The 17,109-nt window shown below is 31.4% G+C and overlaps 2 protein-coding genes across 2 annotated transcripts in view; one reads left to right on the top strand and one right to left on the bottom strand.

Annotated features, from left to right (window-relative positions):
• Window positions 1-17,109, top strand: part of FAM227B (family with sequence similarity 227 member B) — a 145,197-nt gene that overhangs the window by 36,440 nt on the left and 91,648 nt on the right. The window lies entirely within an intron of this gene.
• FGF7 (fibroblast growth factor 7) overlaps window positions 152-17,109 on the bottom strand; it is a 61,834-nt gene continuing 44,876 nt past the window's right edge. The window contains exons 3-4 of the mRNA XM_036238745.1: window positions 2,336-2,439; window positions 152-1,285 (exon numbers count right to left, since the gene is read on the bottom strand). Coding sequence (XP_036094638.1) covers window positions 1,091-1,285; window positions 2,336-2,439 — 299 coding nt within the window. The 3' untranslated portion in view covers window positions 152-1,090. The remainder of the gene's footprint in view (window positions 1,286-2,335; window positions 2,440-17,109) is intronic.

Here is a 17,109-nt window from a genome sequence, read left to right as displayed (position 1 = left end):
ACTTGGTGTTGCTCACAACAGGGAGGGGGACCTTGCAGTTGGGCCAGACAGTTTTGTTATTGCTTTAGAATTAAAAGCATATGAAACAGATACTGCTTATTAAGGTTGTGTTTTTATAAATAACATAAACTTAAATGACAAAACAATTAAGTTCAAATACTTCTTAAAATAGAGTTTAATGCTATATCCACAGAAAAAAAAGCATGATTATTCGTGGGGGAAAAAAAAACATTATTAAAAGCCATATTCCTGAATATGAATGATACAAAAGACAGATTATGTTATTGAAAAAAACATACAAATTTTTAAATTTTAACTTTTAGGGATTATAAAATGTTATTTTGTGACAAGTGAGATGAAGTACAGTATTATCATCATTATTGCTAATTTATATACAAAATTTTGAAAAACATTTTTGTAGCAATACCCTTTCTGTTTGAGCTGCATTAAGAATTTTGTTCTTATTAATAAGTAGAAACATAGTCTAATCCTATATTTTTGTAAAACTACCTATTTGACTCAATCTCGTAATAGAATTTTTGAGAATATTCCTTTTCTGATCAGAATTTAAGTGAATTATAATTTTTCAGTGGAAAGCATTTCAAATACTGCTCATCTTCCATAGTTAGCATTGGCTTGATTATCTGACAAGTCATTCCAGCAGCCTTTAGGTCTGACATATCTTATATAACATTATCTGCATTATTATTATTATAGCAGCCATTTAATAAGCAGATAGGAATATTTAAATAATCATCAGATAATCAACTCTAACATACTCTTAAGGGTAAATTAATTTAAGAAAAAACATTACTATTACTAACATCATGATTGTACAACCAGTTTTACAATTTTTTACAACTTTTAGTTACTAAATCTGATTTTTGTGTATATTTTTCAAATCTTTCTTTAATGCAGTCTCTTAAAATAAACATAAATGCACAAGTCCAGCTTGATCAGTTTTTCAGTAGTTTTCCAGCCTTTCTTGGTTACTTAAAAAAAAAAAAAGAAAAGAAAAGAAAAAAGAAAGAAAACAGTCCACTTAAAGAAATCTCCCTGCTGGAACTGGTTTCTTATATACCATATATGATTAGGTTATTGCCATAGGAAGAAAGTGAGCTGTTTTTTGTTCTTTCTTCGTTTTTTTCCCTTTTACAGGAGCGCCCTTCTGATTTAAGGCAACAAACATTTCTCTTCCACTGTGTGTCCATTTAGCTGATGCATAAGTGTTGTAATGGTTTTCCAGAATTAATTCTTTGAAGTTGCAATCTTCATTGCATTCTTTCTGTTAAAACAACAAACATTATCCAAATGATTTTTAGAGGGCCTCAATTAAACAAAGAGTAAGCAGTAATATTTGGTAGAATTAAAACATAAATGACTTTTTCTTTGAGCAGGTGTAATGCAGTTTATTAGATATAGGTTAACATATTTACAAATAAAAATCTTAAATTTTAAAAAAGATAAAATGATACACACTGAATTATGCAACATGCAGCTTTTGGCAGGCAGTCCATTGCTACTATGCCTTAATATTGGGGGCTATTTCCCCCTAATTAGCAGCTCTCATATTATTATGCAAAGTCACTCATTCTCTAACCACTGAGATTTTGACATCTTTAGCAGAAGTTCTGCCTCCCCCAGCTGAAAGATGTATTTCTCAACCTTTTTTCATTCACTGCCTGCAATAATTATGGAAAATAAAAAGTTTATTTATTTGTTCGTTCATCTACTCATTCATTCATTCATTCATTCATTCAGTTAAACCTGTATTTTTATGTAATAAGCCTGTACCAGGTATTGTGCTGGGCTGTGAGAATACAAAGGAAAGTCAATTATACTTTATTACAGTGGGGTGAACTGTTTCATATTTCACATTGTAATTAAGTGGGAACAATAGGAATACTTGCAGTTCAAAGCCCGTGATTTTGAGATTAATGTTGATAAACAAACTTCTGGATTTTTTCCACAAGAATTTTCACATCAGCAATGTGCAAATTGGGCGAACTTTAACAAAAAGGGCTTTCATACTGACTGATAGAAATGTCAGATTTTAAGCATCAAAAATACACATGGAATGTCAGAGCTATAAAGATCCTTAGAACTTAGTTGATCCAACTCATTTTACAAATGAGGAAACCAAAGTCCAGAGAACTTAAGCAATTTGTCCAAGGTCACTCAAAATGCATTTTTTTAAAATATAAAATGTTGTAATAAAATTATTAAATTATATAGTTAGAGAGAAATTAATTCCATTTTTACTTTTTGAAAGGGCAAGATGTTTTTGACAAAAATAAGTTTGAAAAATTAAGGCTAAACTATCAATTATCAATACCTTTGCATAGAGTTTTCCTTCTTTGTTCATTGCAAGAAAATATTCACTTTCCACCCCTTTGATTGCCACAATTCCAACCTCCACTGTCCTGATTTCCATGATATCTGCAAGGAATCACAGAAAGATATGTCGATTATTCATTCACTTGTCAGGTGATGCAAGAATGGCCATTTGTTTTTTTATCTCTGTTTCAATTGCAAATTAAAATTATTAGTGTGATTATTTACTTAGCCTGAGACCCTCTACCCATAACACATACACACAAACATCAGATTACTTACTAATCCTTATTAAATATGGAAAGTGTAAACTATTGCTTTTTTATTTTGTAGAAAAGCTACCTGGATTCAAAGAAATAGTTACATATTTAACTTTAGATTTTTACCTCTAAAATTACATTTTTATTTTACAATAAAAATATGATAATAGTAAAGGTATATTGAACTCAGATCACATGCAATCTAGTTATCACTAAGACTATGAGGCAAGTACTCTTGTTCTCCCCAGTTTACAGATCAAGAAGCTCAGACGTAAACAAACATAGTAATTTGCCCAAATTCTCTCAGCTGAAAAGTGACGAAAGTGGAATTTAAACCCAGATGGTCTGGTTTTTAATCATGATATAATACTTCATATGAAAGCATATAATAAGCTAACATCTTTGCTTTTCTACTTAAACTTTATTTTAAAAATTATTGCTAACAATACTTCTGAAATTGAATAAAATCCAGTTAAAGCAATTATAAATGATGGTTAATAGAGTCTAGCTTTAAAAAAAGATTCGATATTTTAAACTGATAGTTTGATACATGAAAAGATCATTTAAAACCAAATTATGAATCCTACTCCTATGTTATTTCATAACTTTATACCTTTGTAATTAATTTTTAATCTCTGTCGAAATTATTTTTACAAACGTGTAGTTACCACAAGAATGTTAACCTATTATTTTCCTTTATTATATATCTTTTTCCTAAGTGCTATATTTTACCGACTCATACTAAATACAGTAAAATCTCAAGAAATTTTAAAGACAATCTGGGAATTAAAAGTTTAGTGAACTTTTTAATGTAATTGCTGTTAGTTATACTTTCAACATGAAGGTGCAGCAATGAGACTCTCTTCCCTGCGCCTAACAATGCAAAGAAAATTCCAAGTGAAAATTATCTGCATAAATCAAAACTCCAAAAACTATATTCTAAAATATGCATTTAATTAAAAGAAAAATCTGACTTTTTTTTTAACTTTACGCCTTTACTTCATTCTCTTATTTATTCTTTTTGCTTCAGTTTTCATATTTGGAGAATAAAATTATTATCCACTTCATCATAATTAATGTGGCCTCGCTAATATTTGTCATCTGTTTCACATGTGTGCTGCACATATCAAAGCCATTTTGCACTTTATTAGACTGAGCACTAGTCAGAGCTCTTCCAGTTGAGTTTTATAGCTGTTCATCGAAAAACTGAGGTCTACAAAAAAGTGCAAAGGAATGAATATTAGTCTTTTAAAGTATTTATGAAACATCAGAATGCATAGAACTGTACTGTAATTTTAGGATACATGTTAAGAAAAATAGCCTTTGTTTCTGAATGAACTCTTTAACTTCCGAAGTTAAAATCTAATAAAAACCGCAAACACATCCATACATATACCTTTATTGAAAGAGAAGAAAACATTTTGAAAAACACAACTTTTAGGAGGAGACTAGGGGAATTTTAACAATTGCTTATAAACATATGTAAAATGCAATGCTGATACATTCATGCAACATTCAACAAATCTTCATTGAGAGCAGTTCTGTGCTAAACTCAATTTTGAGACAGACTCTGCCTTCTTAAAGCACTATATTCTGGTAAGTAACTCTTCTTTCATAATTCTTCTTTCGAGTTCATAAAAAGTAATTTCAAAAGGGAATATTTTACTATGTGGTAGAATCCAATTAGGTTAAATTTGTACTGATACAATGGAGAATACTGAAGAAATTCATTGATTTAACATAGTTGCAATGACTTCGAAATTGAGTAAATGTTTCTTTTTAAGGACATATGGTGTAGTTGGTTTCTAAAGATCTCACCACTGTAAAATTATATGAAAAAGTCAGTTTTCCTTTCCTTCAAGTTTATTTACTATTGCTTTTCCTCCATTTTCAACATTATGGAAAAGGGAATAGATGGAAAGGCGAATACTATTGCATAGGCTTAGGATATCTTTTGTGCTCAGTTGTAATTAGAGAATGGAATCTGTAATGTTTGCTGGCTTTTCTTTTGTAGACCAGCAGTCCACAAACTATAACTGTTGCTAGAGGTATTGTTAATTACAATATATAGACACCTTCCCTTTCAGGTCGTCATAACAACATGTTATATTGTCCCACCTCCAAACCTTTTTCCCTATCATACCCTGCCTGTCCATTGCCCATCTTATTTTTATTGTATTGACACTTAATAGGTGATGAACATTGTTAATCTTATTCCTCCACATATTGAGGTTAACAATATCAAAAAAAATCTTTACATAGTTAAAGTTCAAAGGTGGGCAAAATATCTGAACAGATACCTGGCCAAATAGATATACATATGGCAAATAAGCACATGAAAAGATGCTCAGTCTTTAAAGATTCCACCTTTATTGGGATTAGGATAGACTTAAAAATGATAAGCTTCCTGATCTAAGAATGTTCTTAATTGTATGTTATATTTAAAAAATAGCTTTCACAAGGGAGTCAACAGACTTAAAAGTAGAATGCCTGGGAGAGCACTCAGTAGTGCTGGCAGAATTGATGCTCTGTCCACACTAACATTCTTGTCTGTTTTTCCCTTGGTGCTTTACCCTCTTTTAGTTAAGAGAACCCAAGAATGAAGAAACTAAAGTTACCACTCTTTTGTTCAAGTGCAGAGTGAGTGGTGATGTGCTTACAGACCCACAAAGATCTGTGTAGAAGAATTAACTGTGTAAGCTTATGATACACTGCCCTCCAAACCAGAATCCAGGCAGTTGCTCAAAAAATATAATATAATAATACATAGCTTGCCGATGTTAAGTTAGCTACGAAAATAGTTATACACGGTCTTTTTGTCTACAGTAGATCTTTGCTTTGTATAAGACAAATATAGGGTTTGCCTTTTTTGTGCATCTGAATTTACATTTAAGAAGTTTACAGGTATAAGTAATGGAGTAAATTTGCTCTCAGAGATGTAAGGTGTACTACATGGGTGCATCAAATTATTAACTTAATGACCATGGTTGCTTAATGCTAAAGTTCAAAAAAATAAAAGACAGATCATCTTATACAATAGAACATGAAAAAATGAACCAATATGTCAAGTATGTTAGCCATTTAGCCTTGCTAACAATGTTGTCAGCAGTAGCATCAATTCATTACTTAGCGTGTCACCCTTACAAACTAGGGAATGTGCCCAAAATAGCTTCCCTGTTTTTTTTTCTGTGAGTGATTTCTGTTAAAATTATTCATGAATTTATCTAAACCTTTTGCTTATTTACTATTGAAACCCGTATCACACTTGCAATGAGAGATGAGGAATTTTAGTATAAAATGCTACTTTTTTTACTTTTGTAAAAAAATTCTCCAACATCTACTGCTAGAATTTTAGGTGTTTGCCTCGTGTACTTCAAAAAAAATGCTAATTCTTTGTTCTTATTATCAACAGAATTTATGATTTTAAAGTGTTTTAACTTTCCTGTTTGAAAATATATATATTTTATTAAGAAATTATTTTTTTGATCACTTTCGGTTCAAAGCAGAACTGAGAAGGTACAGAAATTTCCTACACACCCCCACCCCCACACATGCATAGCCTCCCCCATTATCAATGTCTCTCACCAGAGAGGTGCATTTGTTACAATTAACGCACCTCCACTGACACATCATTATCACCCAACGTCCAGAGTTTACATTATGGTTTACTCTTGGTGTTGCACATTCTGTTGGTCTGGACATGTATCCATCACTATGGTATCATACAGAGTACTTTTACTGCCCTAAAAATCCTCTGTTCTCTACCTTTTCACCACTCTTCTTTACACCCAACCTCAGCAACCACTAATCTTTTTACTGTCTCCATAGTTTTGCTTTTTCCAGAATGCTATACAGTTGGGATCATACAGTATGTAGCCTTTTCAGATAGGCTTCTTTCACTTAGAAGTATGCATTTAAGGTTCTTTTATGTCTTTTCATGAGTTGAAAGAAAAAAAATCTTGTTGAGGTGATCCCTTTGTAAGTTATCTAAATGTCTAATTGCTACATTGTACACCTGAAAATAATATCATATGTCAACTGTAATTGAAAAATCAAAAGAAAAACTTGTGTTTCAGCACACAAAAATCCCCCTGCCATTCCATCTCCTAGACTAATTCTTTTCTCTGAACCTTGTAAGCTTTAAAGTTAAAAGTTTTGAGGGAGCATATGTTAATATAAATGTGCTAGCATAATGACTAAAATTATTTTAAAGTTGAAAATAAGTGGAGGCAATGGTTTAATAATTTTTAGGCCAATCGGAACATTTATTTTTGTCCTTGACCAAATATACATTCTTAAGCACCTTAAAACTAAAAATTGATATCAAGAAAGAAAAACATTTTTAATGTTCAATGGCTTATGATTTTCTGTCAAGCCTGGATTGTTGAGTAAGAAATCTTAACCATTATAAATTTATATCATTTACCCTCATAAAAGTGAATACAAATATGTACATGTATACAAAAATATATCCAAAATAAAGAACTCTTAAAACTCGATAAGAAAATAAGCAACCCAGTTAAAAAAAAAAATCTAAATAAATTTCTCACCCCAAAGATACACAGATGGTGAATAAGCATATGAAAAAATGTTCAACATAATATGTCATTAGGGAATTGCAAATTAGAACAACAAGATACCACAACTATTAAAATGACTAAAATCCAAAAACTGACAACACTATATACAGACAAGAATGAAGAGCAATCTGAACTCTCATTCACTGCTAGTGAGAAAGTAAATGGCACCACCACTTTGGAAGACAATTGGGCAGTTTCATACTGAACGCTAAATGTACACTTACCATACTATTCAGCGATCCTGCCCCTAATATTTACCCAATTGATTTGAAAACTTATGTTCACACAAAAACCTGAACATAAATGTTTATAGCAGAATTTTATTCACAATAAAAACTAGAAGCAACCAAAAAGTCCTTCGGTATATGAATGGATACACAAACTACGGTAAATCTATACTTTAGAATATTTTTCAGCAATAAAAGGTAATGAGCTATTGAGCCACAATAAGAGGGAGAAGCTTAAATGCATATTTCTAAATAAAAGAAATCCATATGAAAAGCTACACACTGTATGATTCCAACTGTGTGACATTCTGGAAAACCTTAAAACATAGACAGTAAAAAAGATCACTGGTTGATGGGGCCTTGGGGAGAGGTTAGAAGGGATAAAAAATGTGAAGCATAGATTTTTAAGGCAGTGAAACTCCTCTGTATAGTGGATACATGATATGCATTTGCCAAAATACATAGAACACACAAGGCAAGAAGTAAATTTTACTTCATTATTGGTTCATCTACTATAACAAAGTACCATATTAATGCAAGATGTTAATAATAGAGGAACTGTGAGGTGAGCTGTGGGTAGTATATGGGAATTCTACCATCTACTCGATTTTTCTGTAAATCCAAAACTGTTCTAAAAAATAAAGTCTATTAATTTAAAAAATGTACTCTAGATTTTAATTAATAATGTAATACAATTGAGTCTGTGAGAATCTATTTATGCTGGCATTTTTTATGACTTATTCTTGTCCCTAAATATATAGTACATATGGGGTTTGTTGTTAATTACTATTAATAATATCTTTATTGATAGATTAAGATGTGCCTACCAAGATGATGACTTCTCTTTGTGAAATATGGACAGTTATGAGGAATAAGGTTCTAATGCAAACACACTTTGGGAAATGTAGGAAATACAAGTATTCTATATACAGACAGCTACTATACTTATATGTGTGTGATATCTCTTGGGTGCATTGAGATGGAACAATAATATTTTAGAAACCTGATGACTTTGTGATGTCATCAAAATATGTGAATATGAATAAAACTGTATTAAAACTCAGTTAGCATTTTCTCTTCCTACGGGAAAAGAAAATGAATGATACCCAGCAGTATACGCCAATATTTAGAAAGAATAGGATGGAAAATCACTTTAACAGAAATTCGGAAGAAAGAAGTGTTACATATCTTAGGTGTTCAAGGGGGCATTTGAGGAACACATAAATCTTGAAATAGATCTTGAAAGCTAGATAAGGTTGACATAGGTAAAATGGAAACATGGGATGGAAAAATCATGCTAATTGAAAAAGCGTATGTAAGACAATGGAAGCAAAGATACAAAAGTCATGTTCAGAAGATTGAAACTGTAGGAAATGCATCTAAGTAATGAGAGTAGGTGAAAAAAGCATTAGAACCAGACTGTTGAGGACTTTGATTGTAAATTTAAGGAATTTTAACTCTTATTTGTAGACCATGAAGAAACATTAGAGGTTTGAAATGTGAAAAATGTTAAGATATAAATTGTGTTTTAGGAAAATTCTTTGGACACGCAGAGTGAATAAAATGACAGGAACTGTGTCAGCCCAGTTTTCTTCCTATCCTGTTATCAGTGGAAGTTCACGTTGATCTGTAATGGGTTATCATTGTGATTTTTAAATAAGTTAATGCATAAATGTTTTCAAAATATCTCAGTTGAAATTTCTAATATTGGAAATAGCATTAGTTATAACCCATATGAACAAAAGCTCTTTGATGTCCCCAGTAATTTTTAAGAGTTTAAAGGGGTCTCCAGACTAAAAAGTTTAAAAACAGCTTTTCTAAATTAATTCTATTTTTTCTTGTCTGTTTAGTTGCAGTTTGATTGTACTTTACGTATTGTACTCTTATGTTTGTAGAATGACTATCTTTTGCTGTTTTATATAACTTTATAACTAACTATATAACATGGGCTTATAAATAAAAACTCCATGGCACAGGCATACAGAAATGTTCAATCTGCTTCAAAATGTCTGGAGAATTTCTTAATGATATTTTAAAGTATCAAGTTGCAAATTTTAATTAAATTATGTAAGTAAATAGTAAACTATTCATGTTGGATCAGCTTGGTTACTAGTTTAATGTCAGCATGGCTTTAATTAAAAAGTAAGTCTAAGATATGTACTTACACTGCTATGATTTTTGTATACTGATACAAGTATAGCAAAGAATTTTTCTTTAATATGTTTGACATATTAAAATCCTATATCTCAGTGTAATATTTTTTACATATTCTGCATGTAATTGCCCCAATTACTATTGTTTGTATGTGTTTGTCATTGTATATTCAAAAGAACTGCCTTTGAAGAACAATAGACTGTTGGCTCCATCTCCTTTAAGTCTCTCTCAGATGTCTTCTGTTCTTCCCTTCCTTGCCATTTAACTACAGAAATCCACTTTCCAAATTTTTCTCAGGATTGTTTTAAAATCTTTATAGACCCTGTTATTTTCTGAGGCTACATTATACAGATCAAACATTAAAATACAACTAAATTTTTCATTAATACAATATTTTATAATTATTTTAAAATTTTGTATATATTTTCTTTTAAAATTATTTGACCTAAAGGAATTTATCGAATTTATCATGAGCTATAACTTTTCTGCAAATATTGTACATTCTTGGGAATTCTTGCAAAGTTGGAAAATATTAGCAAATTGCTTTCAAATGTTATGAAAAAAATGTTAAAAAATATGTGATGAAGTTGGCCTAACAGTATATGTTTTTTTATGTTAAATATTTGCTAATCTCTATTTTTTACTTTCTTCTTAAATTTTACTGCAAACTTCTTAATTTTAAAGTTTTAAATTTATCTGTAAGCCCTTGAAGTTTTCATAGGCTTCAAGCTCTTACGTGCCAATTGAATCAAATGCCCTGTCTTTAACTCTGAAATCTTTTCAAAAGAATATCTCAGTTCCTTTCCCTAGCAGCAAATTTCTTTAACATGTAGAGTAAATCTGCACACTTCCCTCGATTTAACTCTTGCATTCTAACTTCTAAATCTCTTCATGGACTTTCTCTCTTCAAGGTCATCAGGGACCTCCTAAGTTTCAAATCTAAGAGTTTTTTCAATCATTATAACTTTCTTCTATGGATTTTTTGGCACTGTTGACATCCCTTGTTCTATTTGTGATCTTCAGTGTTTCTCTAATCCTGCATTACTCTGATTTATTATTTTATTTAAAATGATTAATTTTGTATAATCATATCTATAGATCTTTTTTCCTTATTTATTATATTGTTTTTTCATGCTTAAAAGTCTTTTTTTTTCCATCCCGCTGTCTGAAACACATTTTATTCCAGCTTCTACAGTTTGAGTTTTAAATATAGCTTTTAAATTCATTTGGAATTAATTTTGGGGTATGATGTGAGATGAAACTCTAAACTGATATTTTATTTCTGCAAATAGCTAGCTATTTTTTCAACATTACTTATTAAAAATTATTCCATTTCTTTTTTATTGATGCAATGCCTCTCTTTTGCCTTATATTGGTTATCCTGTTTTGTTTCCTTGATTTGACTATCTGCTACATACCCACATTAATTTATTGTAGATTACCAATTCTGAAGTGGCTCATTACATTTGTAGGTAGCTCTGATCCTAAGTGTTACTAAATGTACATGTATGTTTATATATTATACATAATATATAAATATATACATAATATATATTATATATAAGTATATACATATATATTCTCTGAAGATTTGCAGAATAAATCAGTATCTTTTCTACATAAAAGCCCTTCAAAAAGATGAAGACATTGGTCACATACCCCATCAGGCAAAGCATCTGTAGCTTCTTCGACCCTGCCTCATTCAGCATGGATTCCAGATTCTACACCAGCTATACTATTTACTTAAAGCCAGTTTCTCAACTAAAACTAGGCCAATATAAATATTAATAGCCTGACAGAATATTACTCATTATTTTCTTTGCTATAGACCATAAATCACAGAGATATAATTTCACCATCTTTTCAAAGAATATTTTAAATCATTTCATTATTTTGAAGTCTTGATATAATAAAAAGTGTGGCCATCAAAAAAAATTTATTTCAGATTGATAAAATTTTCAGTTATTTTATGTTTTGTTTAACTACAGTAAATCATATTTTATATATAAAAAGAAATGTCAACTATTCCCTTTTAACAAATGATGAATGCTTCTTTATTTTATCTAAATTAATTACACAGAAATGCAAGGTTTGTGAACAATAAATTTCAAAATCATCTTATGTGGTATGTGCAGAATTGAAAATGCATTAAATGTAAATCAAAATATAAAAGTCATGGCAAAACACACTTTCTTACTCTGATCTGGTCATTAGAATCCTTCCGGTCTATGCTTTTAAAAAGATTAGCTCACTTATTTCTACAATTTCATTGTTTCTAACTTATGAGATAGGAGAAATAATATCATTCTATTTGTGAATAGTACTTCACAAATGAAGTATTGCAGATATAGAGAAAAATTATACCCCCGAGAGTGAAGCCAACTTCATTATGATTGTCACAATATTTTCTGTAACATACAAAACTATTTAACAGATAAATATTGAGTGTTTACTATTGCCAAACCCCATTCTACACGAGGTACTTTACTGTTCTGGGGAAGATTACCTAATAGTAAATTGTGGAGTAATCTTTCTGCTTCTTATTAATTTACATTTAAGTCAGTGTCTTTTTTTCATTAAGTTGTTAACGGCCTGTTAAGATTATAAATTTAACAGCAGATGACAATGAATGAACCTATCTATATAATAGTGAAAACAATTATGATTTGATTAAATGATGAAAGGATGAGTGAACTAGGTCATGAGCAAATTCATCTCATCTCTCTGATGGAGGCTTCAAACCTATTCTAAAATGGAAAAATATAAAATTGATATTTTATAAACTATATAGAAGTTGAGAAAAGATTCCTTTATGCCTTTAGTTAATCCCCCAAGCTTGTTGTAAACCTCTGGGTGGTGCACATACAATTTCTTGAGAAATGGTGAGTTGAATTTCTTGATTCAGTATAATATTATGTTGTCTATTTTAGAAGCAGTGATATACTAATGGGTTATTTTGAGGTCGCAAAATGCCCAGGACTTTATTAATGTGAAGTTTTGATAAAATAAAAAGTGTGGCTATCAAAAAAAATTTATTTCAGATTAAGAAAATTTTCAAGGTTATTTTATGTGTTGTTTAACTACAGTAAATCATATTTTATAGATAAAAACAAATGTCAACTATTCCCTGTGCAACTTATTTTTTTACTAATGTTTAGATCTTTATATTTTTGTCAAATATTCAGTATTCCTGCCTATCACATTTTTTAAGTTTTAATTCAGTCACCTCAAATCTTGTTTGTAAATTAACAGGGAATTAATTATAAATAAAGGACATTTAAGTACATTAGAAAAGTATGACACCCATGATATTAGCTATTCCTTTCATTTATTTGTCATTGGTAAATTTGAGAGATGTCATCATCTCTCATATTATTTATTTCTCTCATATCTACTGTTAACCATTGCATCGTGTACTTTGTTATACCCATTTGAAGTTATACCTTTCGATCTTGGCTCTTTTCTCATAAGGCATACTAGGCTATCTATTCTCTCCTTGTCACATCTGCAATCTTTAAATCTTCAAGTTTATGACAACACAATGTCATGCGTTTCTTCATTAAATATTACACAAGCATGTTTCTCCCCAACTTTCTGAGCCCAGGCTCTTCATTGATCCCCAATTCCCATTCTTCTTCCATAGCAATAGAATTTTTAGCTGGCTGTACAAATTAAGCATTACATTGCCCAGTCTCCCCTGAAGCTCAGTGTGGGCATGTGATCAAGTTTTAGTTGATGCACTATGCGAAGAGTCCCATAGCAAATCTCAGAAATCTTGCATAAGAGATAGTCATCAGGAGCCTTTTGTACCCACTTTTTCTTCCTTTATTCCATCCTTCTGCTGGAATATGAATTATTCCTTAGATTTTGAGAACAAAGTGATTTTGGAACAGCAAGCTGAATAGAGACTTAAAACTCCCAAATGTTTTTACGGAGCAGAGTTGTCACTTCTCCAAATGTTTATTGGATGGAGAAAGAAATGATTTCATTTAAGGAAAACCTAATCTTAACCAATACACCTCAATTTTGCTTTCCTATTAGATATATTCTTCATAAAATGCACTTAAAAATCTAGGAGTCCACTTTTTTCAGTGATTCTAAACCACCAACCAGAAAGGCAAGTCCTATTTTTAACCCTATTGTTAATAGCCAGCTGCTTACTTTTATAGCTTTTTTTTTTTTTTTTTTTTTTTTTACTTCCAAAGTCATGAGATTAAACGAGAAGAAGTGAAAACAACACCTGTGCTCTCATGTCTTTCATTTTTCTATTTGGAACTTCAATGTGACTAGAGATCCCAAGTTTCTTCTAGTGCTGTCATTCATTCCTACATGTGTCAGCATTCAGCTTGCTGGATCTTCACTGGCTTTCCTTAACATCTTGATAGCTATGTCAGGAATACATTAGCTCCTAGCCCCCTGGCAAACTGTATCAAACCTGTGTTCAATTGCTTCCTAGCTAGGGAATGACCTAATTTCAGATAGTTTTTCTGAATTCTCCTTATCGTTACATAAAGCTGTTGCCAATCTTTCAGAAAGACCAGATCTGCCATTCTTGTCATAACAGTTCACTTGTAAAGAAAACAATTTATTGGGTACTTAACTTTGTGTATATATTCTCTTTCTCTTCTATATCAATTTATTTCATTAGCCATGTTCTTAATGATAGTTTGGATTTCCCAGCCTCTTTAGATTTGTCTTCTTCTTGGCTTCCTTCCTGAATTAGTTTTTCTTCGTTTACCCCTATAAAAATACTTATCTTCTCTAATTCACTGTAGCATTGAAAGAGTATCTCAAGTCTTTTCACTTCACCTATAACTAAGAAAAACAGGTTATCTTTATATTACATGTTGGTTTCCATCTTCCTGGATGATCCCTTTGTCACTGTCTCTATATTTTGTTAAAGTAGAACTACCTTATGACCCAGCAATTCCACTTCTGGGTATTTATCTGAAGAAATCCAAAATACAAATTCCAAAAGCCATATGCAAATTGATCTAAGGGCAATGGAAGTAAAAGCAAAAACAAATGAATGGAGCAATATCAAACTGAAAATCCTCTACACTTCAAAAGAAAACATTAACTAAACAAAGAGGCAACCTTCTGAATGGGAAAAGATACTTGTAAATAACACGTCTGATACAGGGCTAACATCCAAACTACACAAATAACTTATACGACTCAACAACAACAAATAATCCAATTAAAAATTTGGCAGAGGACCTGAACAGACACTTCTCCCAAGAAGACATACAAATGGCCAACAGACATATGAAAAGATGCCCAACTTCACTAGCTATTAGGGAAATGCAATTCAAAACCACAATCAGATGCCACCTCACATGTGTTATAATGGCTCTTATCAACAAGACAAGTAATAACAAGTGTTGGAGAGGTTGTGGGGAAACAAAACTCTCATGCACTGTTGGTGGGAATGTAAATTAGTACAGCCACTGTGGAAAACAGTGTGGAGGATCCTCAAAAGGAAAAATTACCATATGACCCAGCAATCCTCCTGGGTATCTACCCTCCAAAACTTGAAGACATTTGTACTTAAAGATATATGTACCCCAATGTTCACTGAATCATTATTCATGGTGGCCAAGACATGGAAACAACCAAAGTGCCCTCTGAGAGATGATTGGATAGTGAAGCTGTGGCATATATATATACAATGGAATATTACTCAGAAAAGATGAAATGCTGCCATTTGCAACAACATGGATAGATCTTGAGATTATCATGCTAAACAAAATATGTCAGACAGAAAAAGTTGAAAACCATACGATTTCACTCACATGTGAGATATAAAACTGAAAGCAACAGAGAAACAAGACAAATAAGCAAGAACTCATAGACACAGACAACAGTTTAGCGATTACCAAAGGGAAATGGAGGAGGAGGAAGGTAAATAAGGGTAAAAGGAGTCAAATATATGGTGACACAAGATTTGTCTTTGGGTGGTGAACACACAACACAATATACATATGACATATTAATGAATTGTACACTTGAAACCTATATAATTTTATTAATCAATTTCACCTCAAGAAATTTAATTATGCATAAATAAATAAATAAATGCTATATGTGCCCCTGTGTTCACTGCAGCACTATTTATAATAGCCAAGATATGGAAGCAGCCTAAGTGCTCATCAATAGATGATTAGATAAAGAAGGTGTTGTACAGATATACAATGGAATGTTACTCGACCATAAAAAGGATGATATCTTACCAGTTGCAGCAACATAGGAGGGCCTAGAGGGTATTGTGCTAATCAAATAGGTCAGACAGAAAAAGACAAATACCATATTATCTCACTTATATGCAGAATCCAAAGAATAAATCAAACAAAACAGAAACAAGCTTGTCGATTTTTAGGACAAACTGATGTTTGCCAAGTGAGAGGGGAGCTGAGGGGCTAAGTGCAAAAGGTGAAGGGATTAAGAAGTACAAATTGGTAGTTACAAAATAGTCACAGGGATGTAAAGTACAGCATAGGGAATATAGTCAATAACAACTATGTAATAACTATGCATAGTGCCCAGTGATACTACAGTAATCAGGAGGATTACCTTGAAAATCATATAAATGTCTAATGACTTTTGTGCCTGCTCACTTGCTCCCTCTCTCTCTCTCTTTCTCTCTTTCTCTCACACACACATTCTAGTTGTGCTAGATATGTAAGATTAATAGAATTGTTTGTTAACAATATAAAATGATTTTGCATAGCACCAAAATAATCAGAAGATATTAGACTTAAAGATACGGTGATAACTTGACTTCAACTTTTTAAATATTTAATATTTACTCTGTCCCCCATGTTCCCAGTGTTTAAGAGGAATATATGTAGGTGTCACTTGAAATGTCCTCACATGTCCTCCCATACCCCTGCTTCCCTCTTTGATCTGAAATCACTTCTTGGAATTTCATAATTTTCCATGCTCTAATTATAACACTGAGGTCTTCAAAAGATGGAGAAAATCTGAATGTCTTTCTCAGTTTGACTATGATTATAGGCAAGGTTTAAGTTCTATTAACATGAATGATACAAAGACATGTATTGATGCATAATTATCATTTCTATTTAATATCTCCTGTTGTTAAAATGGAATCATTGAACTCTTTCATTGTACTGTGGAAGTGAGAATTCTTTGGTGTGATGTGGACAGGTAGTTCCTCAGTTCTCTTTTCTTATCATTATATCTCATTTTGACTTTGTTTATTATTATGTCTTCCTGAAGTCATAAATAGTGAAAGATAATGGCAATACATTATAGCCAGTAGCTTCTCAATCAATTTATTGCTATTATCAACCATTTGTAAAGGCATAGCTTAGTTGTGGTCAAGACCTTTGTAATTAAAATTCATTCAATCGCTGATGTCAATTGCTGTAAATGAGGTCCTCAAGCTATTTTTACCCTACCATTTAGTAGAATCACAGTATTTAAGTAAATAGTTTATTGAATTCATAGTGACACCTAATAATTTATCCATAAATCACTGTTTTGGCCTTGACTACAAAAACAAAGCTGTTTTTACTGTTCTGACTTTTA

The sequence above is a fragment of the Rousettus aegyptiacus genome, unplaced genomic scaffold (genome assembly GCF_014176215.1).
Source record: "Rousettus aegyptiacus isolate mRouAeg1 unplaced genomic scaffold, mRouAeg1.p scaffold_m13_p_3, whole genome shotgun sequence".
Lineage (NCBI taxonomy): Eukaryota > Metazoa > Chordata > Mammalia > Chiroptera > Pteropodidae > Rousettus > Rousettus aegyptiacus.
This window is presented reverse-complemented; position numbering and strand designations above follow the sequence as displayed.